The 16,090-nt window shown below is 43.4% G+C and overlaps 1 protein-coding gene across 1 annotated transcript in view; it reads right to left on the bottom strand.

Annotated features, from left to right (window-relative positions):
* KCNN3 (potassium calcium-activated channel subfamily N member 3) overlaps positions 1-16,090 on the bottom strand; it is an 89,693-nt gene that overhangs the window by 26,955 nt on the left and 46,648 nt on the right. Inside the window, exon 5 of the mRNA XM_030187507.1 lies at positions 762-872. Coding sequence (XP_030043367.1) covers positions 762-872 — 111 coding nt within the window. The remainder of the gene's footprint in view (positions 1-761; positions 873-16,090) is intronic.

Genomic DNA, 16,090 nt, shown 5'->3' with positions numbered 1-16,090 from the left:
GATACCTTTTTTTATTGGACATAACTTAATACATTTCTTGATTAGCTTTCGAAGGTTGCCCTTCTTCGTCAGATTGGAAATAAGCAAAAGTGGTAGATGATAGTATATATAAGTAAAACATCCAAGCATTTCATTGACAGTCTAACAGGGTGGGGATGGGTAGGAGGTATGCATGGGAACATCAAAGCATTTCAGAGATAGTCTAACAGGATGGGGGTGGATAGGTGAGAGGAGGGTGATAAACATAGCAATACAAATTTATGGTCTATAATGGGCTAGAAAACCCAGATCTTTGTTAAGTCCTGTCTGTTGGGTGTCAAAATATTCAATCATTCTGACTGCAAAGGTCTTACGTTCCTGTATTGTTTGAAAGTTACCTTTCAGGATTCTTACTATAAGAACCCTGTATAAGTCATCACAAACAAAATATAAGAAAACCGATGGACTGCATTAGGGGCTTATAGCCCATTTAGTTATGTTTAAACAAAAGAGATCTGCATGAAACAAAATACTTATTTTTTATTTTGACTTATAAAACTAAACCTGCTTCAGAGTCAGCACCTCTCCTCCTGAAATCCAACGTACGTGCGGCGTGCCCAAATTCCTTCTGAATTTAGTAGGTCTGGGAAAGTATTACAGCCACTCTTAGCCAGCCTTCCCTCCTGGCGGTGACGGGTCTGTTTTCAGACTGGCTGCAAAGAACATGCTGTAGGGTTAATATAAGAATATTGGTTTAATTCTCCATCATCTCTGGTACTTACCCGCTTTGTCAGCTGAGTATCCATCATAAAATTGTGCACATGCTTTTCAGCCTTTGTGAGTTCTAGTTTTCTTGCAACCACAGCAACTACTAGAGCAGTGCATCCTGCACCCTGTGGTCAGAATGGAGACAGAAGTAAGACAATGTATTAGTTCTACTGATCACAATTCAGTTCTACAACACATAATAACAGCCAGTCTTTGATAACAAGTATCAGAGAATTAAATATTAGAGGTCGCATTGGCAGATCAGTGTATGGGATTAAGCTTTGGATTAGCAGGGAGAGATGCAAGGAAGTGTTGTGGTGTATTAATAGAGCTCTAGGCCCCTGGTACACAATACCTGAAACTGTGTCTGATTTTCTCAGTAATGTTTTCAGTTTCATTAACTTTTCAATGTAAGAAACGTAAGCATTGTACAGACTGAAGGTCCATCAAGCCCATCAAATCCAGCTCACAAATAACTGACAGGATCCCAGAAGAGTTTATGCTGCTTATTACAGGAATAAGCAGCAGAGATTCCCCATGTCTACCTTAATCAAGGTTTATGGACTTTTCCTCCAGGAGCTTGTCCAAACATTTTTTAAACACTGCTAACTGCTTTTACCACATTCTCTGGCACTGAATTCCAGTCCTTAATTATATGTTGAGTGAAATGTACTACTTCATTGCATTGCCCTCCTGGTCCTTGTACTTTTGGATAGAGTAAACATGCGGTTATGGTTTATTTTTAATTTGTTATACCGCTTCATCTGCTGTAAGCAAACATTTACTCTATATTTTATAGTTTCTTTCATTTTCATTTCATTTCATATCATTCCAGAATTGAGATAACCATTCAGATCTCCATTTATCCACTTAGTATTTTATAGACCTCTATTATATCTCCCCTTGGCCATCTCTTTAGCTTTACCTCATAGGGGAGTTGTTCCATCCCATTTATCATTTTGGTCAAACTTCTGTGTACCTTATTTCAGTATATATATTTTTTAAGAAATGGTGCCCAGAATTGCACACAATATTTGAAGTGTGGTCACACCATGGAGCAACACTCAGTTTTATACCAGTGCAAATACACTCGGATAACAAAATCTTCAAGAAGTTCAGGCAAAAGCTGAAGACCTATTCTCCATTCCTAACATTCTATTTGTTTTCTTTGCTGCTGCTGACTAAGCAGAGGATTTCAATATATTGTCAATGATGACACCTAGATCCATTTTCTGGGTGGTGACACCTACTGTTGAACCCTGCATCATGTAGCTATAGTTTGGGTTGGTCTTTCTTCCCTATGTACATCACCCACCCACCCTGCATCACTATCCTTTCTCTCCCTCCTACCCACCTACCTTCCAGCATCACTCCATTCAGTCCAGCATTGCTCATACTCTCTTGCTTCCCTTCCATCCATCCAGAATCACCCCTCTCTCCCCTCCCCCTGTACAGCAATGCCCCTTCTCTCATCTCTCTCTTCCCACCCTCCTGTCCAGCATCACTCCCTGCTATCTCTCGCTCTCCCCCCCCCCCCACCTCTAGTCCAAAATGGTCCTCTCTCCTTTTCACTCCAGTCCAGCATTTCCTCTCAAACCTCACGGCCTTCCTGAGCACATAAGGTAGAAGGCTTCCTGCTACACCGGGCCCCCCCCCCCCCCCCGGTCAGACTCTGGATGCATTTCCCCTCAAACTTACCTTCCTTCCTTCTGCAGCTGCTTCCACTACTGTGCCCCTGGGCCCACTGTAGCAATAAACAAAGTACCAGCTATAAGCGCCACCATTTGAGCCGACTCTGTGGGTGCTGTGGGTGCTTGAGCACCCCCAATACTGAGAAAATTCCTTGCATGTGTCCAGGGAGGGGTTATTTCCATTGGTTTTAGCACCCCCAATAATTTTGAAACGTTGGCTCCTATGAGCGCCACTGATCCTTCAAGCTCATGTGCTCCTAAGACACTGCTTGCCCCGCTGCCTCTGATACAGGGCTAGCTTAACCTATGGACTAAGTGACACTCTCGCCCAGGGTACTGGTGAAAAAGAGCACCAAAAACCCAAGTCTGTGACATCATTGGCCCATAGGTTAAGCTGGCCCAGAGGCAGAGGGAGCTTACCTGGAGACCACATGACCAGGAAAAAGGAGTCTGCTTTGGATTTTCCTCTTGGTTCCATTGCAGTGATGCCAATGTCTCTCCCACTCCCCAGCTGCACATTGCACCACCCCCGCGGCATGCTGTGCCTCTGGCAGATGCTGAGGCTAAGGCTCTTCCCTCCATGACAGCTGCATCTCTGGGAAGTACAGACTAGGCCTTGGAATCATCCCCCGTCCCAGAAGGCATGATGGTTGGGTTCCAATCCCAGCATGCCTTGAAGGGAGAAGTGGGATGCTGAAGCATTTAAACTGCTTCAGTGTCTACTGCATTCTTTTGGCCTGCTGCTGCCTAGACCAAAGGGTTAGCGATTTGTCAATGGCAGAAGACTTCCAGAAGGGTCCCAGTCTGGGTTCTGGGGGGAGGGGAAAGGAGGGGAGGAATAATGGAACTTGCTGGGGGGGGGGGGACAAGGAGGAATTGGGAATCTTGCGGGGGGGGGGAGTATGAGAAAACTAAAGCTGAAGGTTTATAGAGAGGGCTGGAGAGAGGGTGATGGAAGGAAAGAATATCCCAATGCATTGTGGCAGGAGAAAAGATGGAAAAAATAGAGGAGAAAATATTCAGGGCGGCTGGGGGATTAAAACTGTGAAAAATAGGAATTAAATATTCAGGGCGGGCAAAAGATGGGAAAGAAGAAACTATTTGAGAGGCTGAAAATGAGGAAAGCTAGAAAAGTGAAAATATTTTGGGGCAGCACAAAGAATGTTGCTGTGGAGGAAGGGAGAATAAATTCTTGGGGGGGGGGCACTACAGTAAAAGAAGATGCTGCAGCTGTGAGGAAGATTTGTAATAGGCCACAGAGATGGATGATACTATGCAAGTGGTGGGAGGGAGCACAGATGTTAGGGCGTAGCTAGGGGGTTATAGTAAATGGTATTTATGTTTGATTTTTTTAGTTTGTGAAATCAGTGGATGTTTTGTCTCCAGGGTGGGACAGGTGAGGAAGAAATATGACGGGGGTGGAGGGGTGCATAAACCAATGGCCCAGGGGACCACAACCTCTTGAGCCAGCCCTGCTTGAGTGTGTAGGCCAGAAGGCTCCCTGGCATTTATGGCTTGTGATTTGTTGATTGCTACAGCAGGTTTGGAGGTACAGTAGCAGTGGTTGACAGCAGATTGAGAGGGTTTCTGCCCAGGCCCTATGAATCAATCGCCCTCCTACCATTTCCTCAGCACAGGGTCAGTGCTGTAGGGAAGCAAAAATACATACAGTAGTAAAAATTTTTTTAGATACATTAAAAGCAGGAAACCGGCCAAAGAGTCGGTTGGGCCGCTGGACGAAAATGGTGTTAAAGGGGCGATCAAGGAGGACAAAGCCGTAGCGGAGAAATTAAATGAATTCTTTGCTTCGGTCTTCACCGAGGAGGATTTGGGGGGGACACCGGTGCCGGAAAGAATATTTCAAGCGGGGGAGTCGGAGAAACTAAACAAATTCTCTGTAACCTTGGAGGATGTAATGGGTCAGTTCAGCAAGCTGAAGAGTAGTAAATCACCGGGACCTGATGGTATTCATCCCAGAGTATTAATAGAACTAAAAAATGAACTTGCGGAGCTACTGTTAGAAATATGCAATCTGTCCCTAAAATCGAGTGTAGTACCGGAAGACTGGAGGGTAGCCAATGTTACTCCGATTTTTAAGAAGGGTTCCAGAGGAGATCCGGGATATTATAGACCGGTGAGTCTGACGTCGGTGCCGGGCAAGATGGTGGAGGCTATTATTAAGAATAAAATTGCAGAGCATATACAAAAACATGGACTGATGAGACAAAGTCAGCACGGATTTAGTGAAGGGAAGTCTTGCCTCACCAATCTAATGCATTTTTTTGAGGGGGTAAGCAAACATGTGGACAATGGGGAGCCGGTTGATATTGTATATCTGGATTTTCAGAAGGCGTTTGACAAAGTGCCGCACGAAAGACTCCTGAAGAAATTGCAGAGTCATGGAATCGGAGGTAGGGTATTATTATGGATTAAGAACTGGTTGAAAGATAGGAAGCAGAGAGTAGGATTGCGTGGCCAGTATTCTCAGTGGAGGAGGGTAGTTAGTGGGGTCCCGCAGGGGTCTGTGCTGGGTCCGTTGCTTTTTAATGTATTTATAAATGACCTAGAGATGGGAATAACTAGTGAGGTAATTAAATTCGCCGATGACACAAAATTATTCAGGGTCGTCAAGTCGCAGGAGGAATGTGAACGATTACAGGAGGACCTTGCGAGACTGGGAGAATGGGCGTGCAAGTGGCAGATGAAGTTCAATGTTGACAAGTGCAAAGTGATGCATGTGGGTAAGAGGAACCCGAATTATAGCTACGTCTTGCAAGGTTCCGCGTTAGGAGTTACGGATCAAGAAAGGGATCTGGGTGTCGTCGTCGATGATACGCTGAAACCTTCTGCTCAGTGTGCTGCTGCGGCTAGGAAAGCGAATAGAATGTTGGGTGTTATTAGGAAGGGTATGGAGTCCAGGTGTGCGGATGTTATAATGCCGTTGTATCGCTCCATGGTGCGACCGCACCTGGAGTATTGTGTTCAGTACTGGTCTCCGTATCTCAAAAAAGATATAGTAGAATTGGAAAAGGTACAGCGAAGGGCGACGAAAATGATAGTGGGGATGGGACGACTTTCCTATGAAGAGAGGCTGAGAAGGCTAGGGCTTTTCAGCTTGGAGGAGACGGCTGAGGGGAGATATGATAGAAGTGTATAAAATAATGAGTGGAATGGATCGGGTGGATGTGAAGCGACTGTTCACGCTATCCAAAAATACTAGGACTAGAGGGCATGAGTTGAAGCTACAGTGTGGTAAATTTAAAACGAATCGGAGAAAATATTTCTTCACCCAACGTGTAATTAGACTCTGGAATTCGTTGCCGGAGAACGTGGTACGGGCGGTTAGCTTGACGGAGTTTAAAAAGGGGTTAGATAGATTCCTAAAGGACAAGTCCATAGACCGCTATTAAATGGACTTGGAAAAATTCTGCATTTTTAGGTATAACTTGTCTGGAATGTTTTTACGTTTGGGGAGCGTGCCAGGTGCCCTTGACCTGGATTGGCCACTGTCGGTGACAGGATGCTGGGCTAGATGGACCTTTGGTCTTTCCCAGTATGGCACTACTTATGTACTTATGTACTTATGAAGATCACTCATGGCAGCTTTTGGCATTTCTGAAGCTTGGGGCTCTCTTTGCTGTGCTTATCATGCTTACCAGTTTGTGCTAGCCCTGTGCCCTGTTGGAGCAACTGGTGTGGGTTCAAAAGAGGTTTGTAAACATTCCTGAAGGAAAAGTCCATAAAAAGTAGGGCTTCATTTTGATTAAAATTGGGGCATAGCCAGCTGTACATGGGGGAGAAGATAGGGATGGACTACAGGGGCATGCATTTCTTCTCCCTCCCCACCCCACCCCACATTAGATATACCTTTGCTTGTGGGGATGCCAAAGCCAGTTGAAGAAATTCACTGCAAAAGCATCCCCCTTCCTCCTTGTGCTGACTCAGTAATGAGGAGGTCATCAGGCTGCCTCCAGCCGTCAATGCTGGCACTACCCAAACGTGCTCAGTTCATGCACGAACTGAGCATGCTTGGAGAGTGCAAGCGCTGGTGACTAAGGCACCCGCTGACTTCCTCGCTCCTGAGGCGTACTAGGAGTAATGGGGTGACTCACATAACAGATTCCTTCATATGGCTGGGCTTCAGATACCCCCACCAGCCATTGATCAAGTATGGTGGCTTTGGAGAGGACCTTCACCCATTCTCTCTCTCATGTACCCCCCTGTGCCTTCACCCATTCTCATTCTCTCTCTCTCACTCTGAAATGTACCTCCCCTCCTGCATTCTCCCTCAATACCCTTCTCCTACCCACGTTCTCTCTCAATTCCTCCCGCTTTCCCTCGCTTGTCTGCTATCTCTCACTGACTGCCGGCAGCTCTCCTCTCCCCTCCCCGTTTACCTTATTTGCAGTAAGTTTTCGCCCTTCTGTGGCAGCATGCAGAAACACTGCATGTTCCTGCACTGGGCCTTTCATTCTGACCCAGCGCCCCTTCCAAGATAAAGCAACTAGAATTGAACGCAATACTCAAGGTGAGGTTGTACCATTGAGTGATATGGAGGCACTATGGTATTCTTGGTCTTATTTACCATCCCTTTCCTAATAATTCCTAGCATTCTGTTTGCTTTTTTTGGCCACCGCCACACACTGGACAAAAAATTTCAGTGTATTGTCTACAATGACACCTAGATCTTTTTCTTGGGTGCTGACTTCCAGGGTGGACCCTAGCATCAGGTAATTATGATTCGGATTATTCTTCCCAATATGCATCACTTTGCATTTGTCCACATTAAAATTCAAATGCTATTTGGATGCCCAGTCTTTCAGTTTCTTAAGGTCTTCCTGCAATTTTTCACAGTCCGCATATGTTTTGACAACTTTGAATAGTTTTGTCATCTACAGATTTAATCACTTCACTTGCCGTTCTGATTTCTAGATCATTTATACATATGTTAAATAGCACCAGTCCCAGTTGTGGCTCTCCACTATTCACCCCCTCCATTGAGAAAAATGGCCATTTAACCCTACCTTCTGTCCAATAACCATCTTGGAGAAGACACTGAGAAGTGAAGGAACGAGCAGAATGCAAGGGGTTGTGTGCATCCACTGGCACCCACAAAGCCAGCTCCTATGATTCTACCCAAAGTATAGCACACACCCGGGAGCACCTGTGTGCTGCCTGTCTGCAAAAACATGTATGCTTGTGTGGGCATATTCACCCACACAGTTTTATAACCCCCATTTTCTGTATAGAACATGCCTTACATGTGGAAAAAGTTTAAAAATTATCCCAGCATCGTGTTATTCTTTGATCTATATGGGCTCAGTTTTATAATTCTGCTTTTGATAGAATTTTGAACATAAGATTTCTTCATAATCATTGAAGCAAATATATTTAATAAATATATATATACATACTTGGTTGGATCCTACTCTATAAAGGAGCATAGAGGTGCATTACTTGCCTTTAACAGTGAAATATACCCACCTGACCTTACTCCAGCCATAGAATTGAAACAAGTATGTGCACCTAAGTTAAGTGCCAGAAATTCATACATAACGTAAGCTAATCAGATACATGCATAAATTTGTAGCCCACCCATGTTCCACTCAGACTCTGCTTATATATACATATATGCCTGCCTGTAAAATACATACCCTGTAAGATATGTGCATATTTATAGAATAGCACTAAGGAGGAGGAATTCTGGCATATATACAGATGTGTGCACATATTTATTTATTGGGATTTAGTAACATAGTAGATGACGGCAGAAAAAGACCTGCATGGTCCATCTAGTCTGCCCAACAAGATAAACTTATATGTGCTACTTTTTGTGTATACCCTACTTTGATTTGTACCTGTCCTTTTCAGGGCACAGACCGTATAAGTCTGCCCAGCACTAGCCCCGCCTCCCACCACCGGCTCTGGCACAGACCGTATAAGTCTGCCCAGCACTAGCTCCGCCTCCCAACCATCAGCCCCGCCTCCCACATTAACCACATTTATGAAGAGAGTCACCCAAGGCGGTGTACAGCAGGTACAGTTTAACATAAAACGTACAATTCTGTTAACAGCATGTAACAATGGTAAAATAACCAAGAATAAAAATAAATAAATAAATGAAGTAAACTTGAAAACAGTACATTGAAACCTAATAATAGAACTACCATGAAACAGTACCAAAAATATGCACATTTAACAGCACTGGAATATGCAAATATATGCCATTATTTTAATGGCTTTTGTGCGTAACTGGCATGTAACTATCTGCATTTGCCCTGTATATGTGGTATTGCAACTCCTTAGTATTTCTTATACTTCCGTCTGTTCTGTGTGGCAAATGACAGCAGGATGTTCCAACTCTCCACTTCTGTTTTTCAAGCACAGAAAATGGACCAAAATGTCAGATTCTTGAAAAGATCTGAAAAAAATAAGAGGTCTAAGGTTGTTCTGTTCCCATGTTCTGGTTTGACAAAAAGCAGTTCTTTGTGAAGTACGAGGTTTGGATACAAATGCTGCAGCCACTGCAAGCTGGGAAGTTTTCGACCTGGAGTCTAATTTGTTAAACTGACTCTACACTGAACAAAGATGCAATTAACCAAAAGTATAAAAACACAGATACCAGTTCAGAGTAGCAGAATGTCTTGTGTTGCAACTAATGAAGGAATTACACAGAACAGCAGCAATCTGTTTGGGAACATTATTTTCAGTGGCTCTTTTTATTCTTCATGACCATAAACTGTAATTAAACTCTCAGTGATTTACCTTTTGTCTAGCTGCAGAAAGAGATACCATCCATACATATTACTTCTGTGGTACCACCAGATATACACAATGCTATATGAATACAGCTAAGATATAAACCCTGCTTAGTGGAGCTAAGAGTGTAATTGAAACTCGCAGAGAAGATTAAAAGAAGTGTTAATTACAGAACCCACAACAAGGGCCACTTCAATAGTGTAAAGCTACAACAATTAGGTCTCCTTCCTCTATTAAAAAAAATACTAGCAGTGGGATGGATGGTTGCAAGGTAGGGAGACTGAGAAATTATTTCTTAATGAAAGGTTACAGCAAATTGGCTTATTTCTCCCAGGACAAGCAGGCTGATATTCTCATTACTCAGAACGAGGGGGCGCTTCTACATCCCAACCTCCAGTCTCTGGCTCTCACGGCCTGGATGTAGAGAGCTTAGAATTCACCTCCTTGGGTCTTTCTGAGGGTGTCTCCCGAGTCTTGCTTGCTTCCAGGAAAGATTCCACTAAAAGGTGTTACTCCTTTAAATGGAAGAGGTTTGCCGTCTGGTGTGACAGCAGGGCCCTAGAACCTTATTCTTGTCCTACACAGACCCTGCTTGATTACCTTCTACACTTATCAGAATCTGGTCTCAAGACCAACTCAGTAAGAGTTCACCTTAGTGCAATTAGTGCTTATCATCAACGTGTAGAGGGTCAGCCTATCTCTGGACAGCCTTTAGTTGTTCGCTTCATGAGAGGTTTGCTTTTGTCAAAGCCCCCTGTCAAACCTCCACCAGTGTCATGGGATCTCAATGTCGTTTTCACCCAGCTGATGAAACCCCCTTTCGAGCCACTGAATTCCTGACATCTGTTTACTCCTTCAAAGAATTGAAGTAAATTGGTCAGGCACGATTTTCCCACACAAAATCTGTGCTGACTCGGTCTCAGTAATCCATGTCCTTGGATGTGCTCTGTAATTTTGTTTTTAATAATAGCCTCTACCATTTTCCCCGGCACCGATGTCAGACTCACCGGTCTATAATTTCCCGGATCTCCCCTGGAACCTTTTTGAAAATTGGCGTTACATTGGCCACCCTCCAATCTTTGGTACCATGCTCGATTTTAAGGATAAATTGCATATCACTAACAGTAGCTCCGCAAGCTCATTTTTCAGTTCTATCAGTACTCTAGGATGAATACCATCCGGTCCAGGAGATTTGCTACTCTTCAGTTTGCTGAACTGCCCCATTACGTCCTCCAGGTTTACCGTGAAGTCAGTAAGTTTTTCTGACTCTTCCGCTTGAAATACCATTTCCGACACCGGTATCCCACCCAAATCTTCCTCGGTGAAGACCAAAGCAAAGAATTCATTCAATCTCTCCGCTATGTCTTTGTCTTCCTTGATTGCCTCTTTTACCCCTCAGTCATCCAGCGGCCCCAAGCCTCTTATACGGGGCGCCTATGCCCACCAGCAAAGGTAGGCGATGGCGGGTTGTCGGCAGGGGGGCAAAGTTGGTGGTGGTGGCAGTGGCGGTGTCAGCAATGGGGGGGGCTAAAATGTGCCCCCTTACCTCGGGCTCTGGACCCCCCTCCCGCCGAAGTCTGGCTATGCCCCTGGTTACAAGGGAGGAAAGGGAGGCTCTCTTTGGTGGTTGTGGTAGTATCAGGAAGGCTCTTTCTGGTCACAGGAGTAGGGAATGGGGCCTGGCCAGTTTTAGCTTTGGTTTTGGTCAAGTGAATTTTGACTGCAGATTCAGTTTCAGCTCAAACTGAAAAGCCTGGTTTCAGCTGGCCTCTAATCCACCTGCACCAGAATCAGGCCTGCAGATAATTAAGTATGTTCTCCTCTCAACACTTGTGGCTCAAGGGGTTGTGGCGCATTGACTCAGCTGTTGGTCTGGCACCCCTATCTGTACAGGTGCCCACACGCTTCCCCCACCACTCCGGCATGATCTCTACCTGCTGTTTTACACCAGTGAGTTGGTTTGTTCTCACCACTATACTGTCCTCCACACTCAGCCAAGTTTCCAAGTTTATTAATACTTGATATACCACCCAGGAGACATCCATCAAGGTGGTTTACAATGCCAAAAAACCTGGAACTGCCCCAGGTTTATGTATTTATTTATTGTTTATGCAATAATTATATACACAAGTAATCATCTTGTTACATGCAACACAGGAAACTAAAGAGTTCAAATAAATACATAGCATATACTCTATCAAAGAGATTTGTTCAAATCAAGAAACAAAAATACTTATCTTTTGTCCCTTCCTTAGACCACAAAAATGAGGGGGAAGTGGAAAATAAATCAGGGAGATCAAACAACAATATATCAAAATTTTGAAAGAAAAGGCTCAATGCCCTCCCACCTTCTTATTTCTTAAGCTGTACTAATATTATAATCTTGTTACTTTTTTCAGGTCTATGAAAGATCTCAGTTGATCTGGTAGGAAGAAGACATTTAATTCCCAAATATTTCACCATACATTTGCATGGGTATACTAGCAGGAAAGTTGCTCCTAAGGACCTCGTCTCTTCTCTCATATCTAGGAATTTCTTCCTTCTCTCTTGAGTAGTTACATCAGGAAAGATCCGTAATTTTTGACCACAAAACTGTTGATGCATATTTTTAAAATACAGTTTCAATATAGCATTAAAGTCTTGCTCGAAGACAAATGAAATCAGGAGTGTAGCTCTATTTGTTACTTCGGTCAATGAGTCCTCTAAAATCAATGAAATGTCCTTCAATTCTTCAGATTTCTCTCGTTCCAATTCTTCAGGAATCCCTCCCTGATTCTTTTTTTTCAGGTAAAAAGTATATTTTATTTATTGGAGGAATATTTTGAGGGGAAATTTTCAAAATCTCAACAAGGTATTTTTTAAACAGTTCTATAGGGAGGATTCCTATTGGTCTTGGAGGATTCAAAATCCTCATATTCAAGCGTCTGTTATAGTTCTCTATTTGTTCAACTTTTTGACGAATGCTTGAATTATCTTTAATAAGCACTTAAACATTTTCCTTAATATTAAAAATATCATTTTGAGATTTCTGTACCTGATCGTTGAAATCCTGTTTCAATTTGTCCATTGATTTAGAAAGTTGTTCCACCGTAACTACCAGATTCATCGTTTCTTGAGTGGATTTTGTTATCAGCGCTTTCATACTTTCCATAGCCTGCCATATGGTATCAAGAGTCACCACCGTGGGGGGATTCAAATCTCCTTTCCCAGCTGAACTGATAGTAGTTGCCGGTAGCAATTCAGAGAGAGAACCCTCTCCGCAGGCCCCAGTCTTCGCGCCTTCCGCGTCCTGTGGGGTTCCAGCTGCTGGAGGAGAGAGCGTGATTTCATGTTCCAAAGACGTCGGGTTCCTTTCCCCATCGTCTAAAGGAATCTCAATTCCGGATTCTATCAGTGGGCATCGGAGTGTGAAACTATCCAGTGTTCGCTGTTTTGGAGAAGAAGCAAGAGCTGGAGAAGGTATAGCTCTTACAACCCCTTTTCTCTTAGTATGGGGCATTTTTTAAATGAGGGAATTTTTTGTGCAGCTAAACATTGGTCTGTCTCACTTCTTTCGGCGTGCCGGCGCCATCTTGACCACTCCCCTTGCAGAGACTCCCTGCCCCAGGTTTAAATGCAAGAATAGGAAGTATCTGTTCTCACATTTAAATCTGCAGCAGTGCCGGTGGCTTTGCAGAGAAGAGTGCACAGTGGTGAGAGCAAAACACGCACTTTCCACTGTGAAAGCTGAGCCAGTGACTCAGGCTTTTCATGCCCTTGAGTTTTAGCACCCTAAACCAGAGCCTCACCTGGCTAAAGCCTTGAGCCAACCCTGGCTCTCAAGCATATGTCATGTGCCACTATATCATCCAGATCCCCATTAGGCAGGGTCCTGCTCCCCCTCCCTGGCACCATCTCTGTACATTTTTTAGGTAGTGATTGTTCTGTTCCCAGCACACTGGAAATAGACAGTTTGAAAGGGCAAAGTCTGTAATACTGAAATCTCAGCCAAATGAAAAGCAATATTTGATTTCTGCTGAGCTCCACAGAGAGGAATGTAAGTAGGTCAAGATTCAGATAGACAGCAATTCATTTTAAATTTATAGCCCATCTAATTAAAAGGATGTGTATGAAAGGGAAAGCAAACTGTCTGAGAATATCCCTCATCCAGCTCAAGCTAGTGGAAAGGACTCAACAAAAGCAGAAAAGGTTTGGCCTTTCTAATAGAACTACTGCACAGTGGAGCAAAAACATAATAGCATAGTCTACCCAACAAGGCAGCTGGAGTCTCACCTGCCACCCAATGCATGACTAAACATTAGTATACTCTTTGTTAAGAAAGTAAACAAAAGAAAGACGAAAAGAAGGCTGCTTTGGTTCTCAAAAGTAGTAGCTGAAAAGGTTAGGGAAACAAGGTTAGTTTTCATAAATTACAAGGCATCACCGAAAGAAGGCGACAGGCTGCAATACCTGGAAAAGCTAAGAGCAGCAGGTAAAGTAGTCAGGCAATCACAGATGGAGGAGTGGCCTAGTGGTTAGAGCACTGCTCTCAACATCCAGAGCTGGCGGGTTGAAATCCCACTGCTGCTCCTTGTGATCTTGGGCAAGTCCTTAACTCTCTAGGGACAGGGAAATACCCAGTGTACCTGAATATAACTCACCTTGAGCTACTACTGAAAAGGTGTGAACAAAATCTAACTAAAAATAAATGGAAGAAGCCAATAAGGTAAAATTCAGTGACAAGACATTCTTTAGATATGTGAATGATAAGATGACATGGAAAAGTGGTATTGTAAGGCTTACAAGGGAAGAAATACATAGAAGCCCCCTCCCTACCCATCTTCAAATCCTTGCTCAAAGCCCACCTCTTCAATGTCGCTTTCGGCACCTAACCATTGTACCTCTATCCAGGAAATCTAGACTGCCTCAATCTTGATTGACTGCACTTTTTGTCCTTTAGATTGTAAGCTCCTTTGAGCAGGGACTGTCCTTCTTTGTTAATTGTACAGTGCTGCGCAGCCCTGGTAGCGCTTTAGAAATGTTAAATAGTAGTAGTAGTAGTAATAAAGCAGAATTGCTCAACAAATATTTCTGTTCTGTGTTCATAGGTGAAGAGCCGGGAGTAGGACTGCAGAAGACAAATTTCAGAAGACAGTGTTCATGAAGAGCTTACTAAAGGTAGACGAAGCAAAGGAGCTTGATGGCATACATCCGAAGGTACTGAAAGAAATTAGGGAAATTCTTGCAGCTCCGTTGGTTGACATTTTTCAATGCTTCTCATGGGCGTAGTTTGACTGTTTCATTTGCGGGGCGGGGGGGGGGGGCAAGGGTGGTGCTTGGCATATTAACATATTAATTTGCATACAGATATCTCATACATATACATGATTATCCCAAAGGAAAAAACAAACTGGCTAAGACTGAATATGAAACAGAATACCAAAATAGTGAAGATTTTTTTTAACTGAAGTAAGCCATAGAACATTTCTCTCATAAAGCCCCCTTTTGCATTCACATGAATTGCCACAGAAAGAGCACACTTTCTCTGTCATTTCCCTAGGCCTGACACAAACGCCCTCCTCTTTTCTCCTTTTCCAAAGCCCAACTTTCTCCCTTCCTCTCCCCATTTTATTTTTTACAAAACTTACTTACCTCAATATCTACCATTCTATATGGTGTACAAACTAACATACACATTTTCATAAAAAACAAACATTACTTCCTGTTTAGTTCTTATAATTAAAAAAACAGCCAGATACTTTTAATACCATACCATACCATGCCACATGAATAGAAAAAAATACCTCCCCCCCCCCCCCCCCCCCCTCCACAGCCATCCCCATAAGGCAGCACTTTATCCTATCCCCAAGTCCTACAAGTAGTGCTTGACTGCACTTACCCCCAGGGGTGGCTCAAGGCAGTCTGCTTCCTGATGTGAGGGATGAGGTAGCCCTCTGAAAACTCTGATTAGGAAGGAGAGTGAGGAAGTCCCCTTACTCCAAACACTAGTCAGGCAGTTGTCCTATAATGCAATTTATATGCCCAAGCTTTACTTAAAAAAGTAAACTTTATCAGCAAAACTTGTTTGAGATAAATTATGTTGCCTGGAACTCTAATATAAAAAAAATACAGACCCCTGGCTCTGCACTGACACCGTGTTAAGAGCAAACATACATTTCTTCATCCACAGAACTCCTTCTCACATGCAATGTGTGCAGAACAGAACTAGGGTGAGTTCCTATAGAATTCACCATACCCCCCAAAAAATAAATAAAATCTGATTCTAGATTCATCTGAGTAGCAGCAACATAACCTCACGCCAGCAGCAGATCTATTATGAATGAATACAAAACCCCTACAAAAGTCAAATCTACTATTCCATATCAGCACCGACAAGGACCTTCCTAGCTTTTTTCTACCTTTGTGATCTGGACATTGTATTTTTCCATCATGTTGGTTGCAGTTTCTTTTCTGCTTTCCTGTCTGTCGTCTTCTAATTCTCTTTCAAGCGGCTGCTGTCCATTTGTCTTCTTTTACCTTCACTACACCTGCTTCTGACATATTGACTGTTCTTATTTTTAGCTCTTTCCTCTCTTTTTTCTTTCTGCCTTGCTGTCAACTCAAATTTCTTCAGTTTTTCTTCAGACATCAGGGCTTGCAAGTCTTGAACCTTTTTACCTAGACTGCGAGCATTTGTGCTCATTGCTTTCCATCTGCGTAGAGGGTTTAGGTGGTTTTCTGTATTTAGATGACCTTTCCCTCTGCCATCAAGTTTATTCTGGGGGTGACTTTCCGAATTCCCTTGTTTCCTTTTGTCACCCCCGCCTTCTAGTTTAAATGTCTAGAAACATACTGTCTGAATTTCTCCCCAAGGATCCTTTTTCCCGTCACTGAAAGATGTAGCCCATCATTAC

This window comes from Microcaecilia unicolor, chromosome 14 (genome assembly GCF_901765095.1).
Source record: "Microcaecilia unicolor chromosome 14, aMicUni1.1, whole genome shotgun sequence".
Lineage (NCBI taxonomy): Eukaryota > Metazoa > Chordata > Amphibia > Gymnophiona > Siphonopidae > Microcaecilia > Microcaecilia unicolor.
Note: the sequence above shows the minus strand (reverse complement) of the source record. Positions and strands in the feature narration are given on the sequence as shown.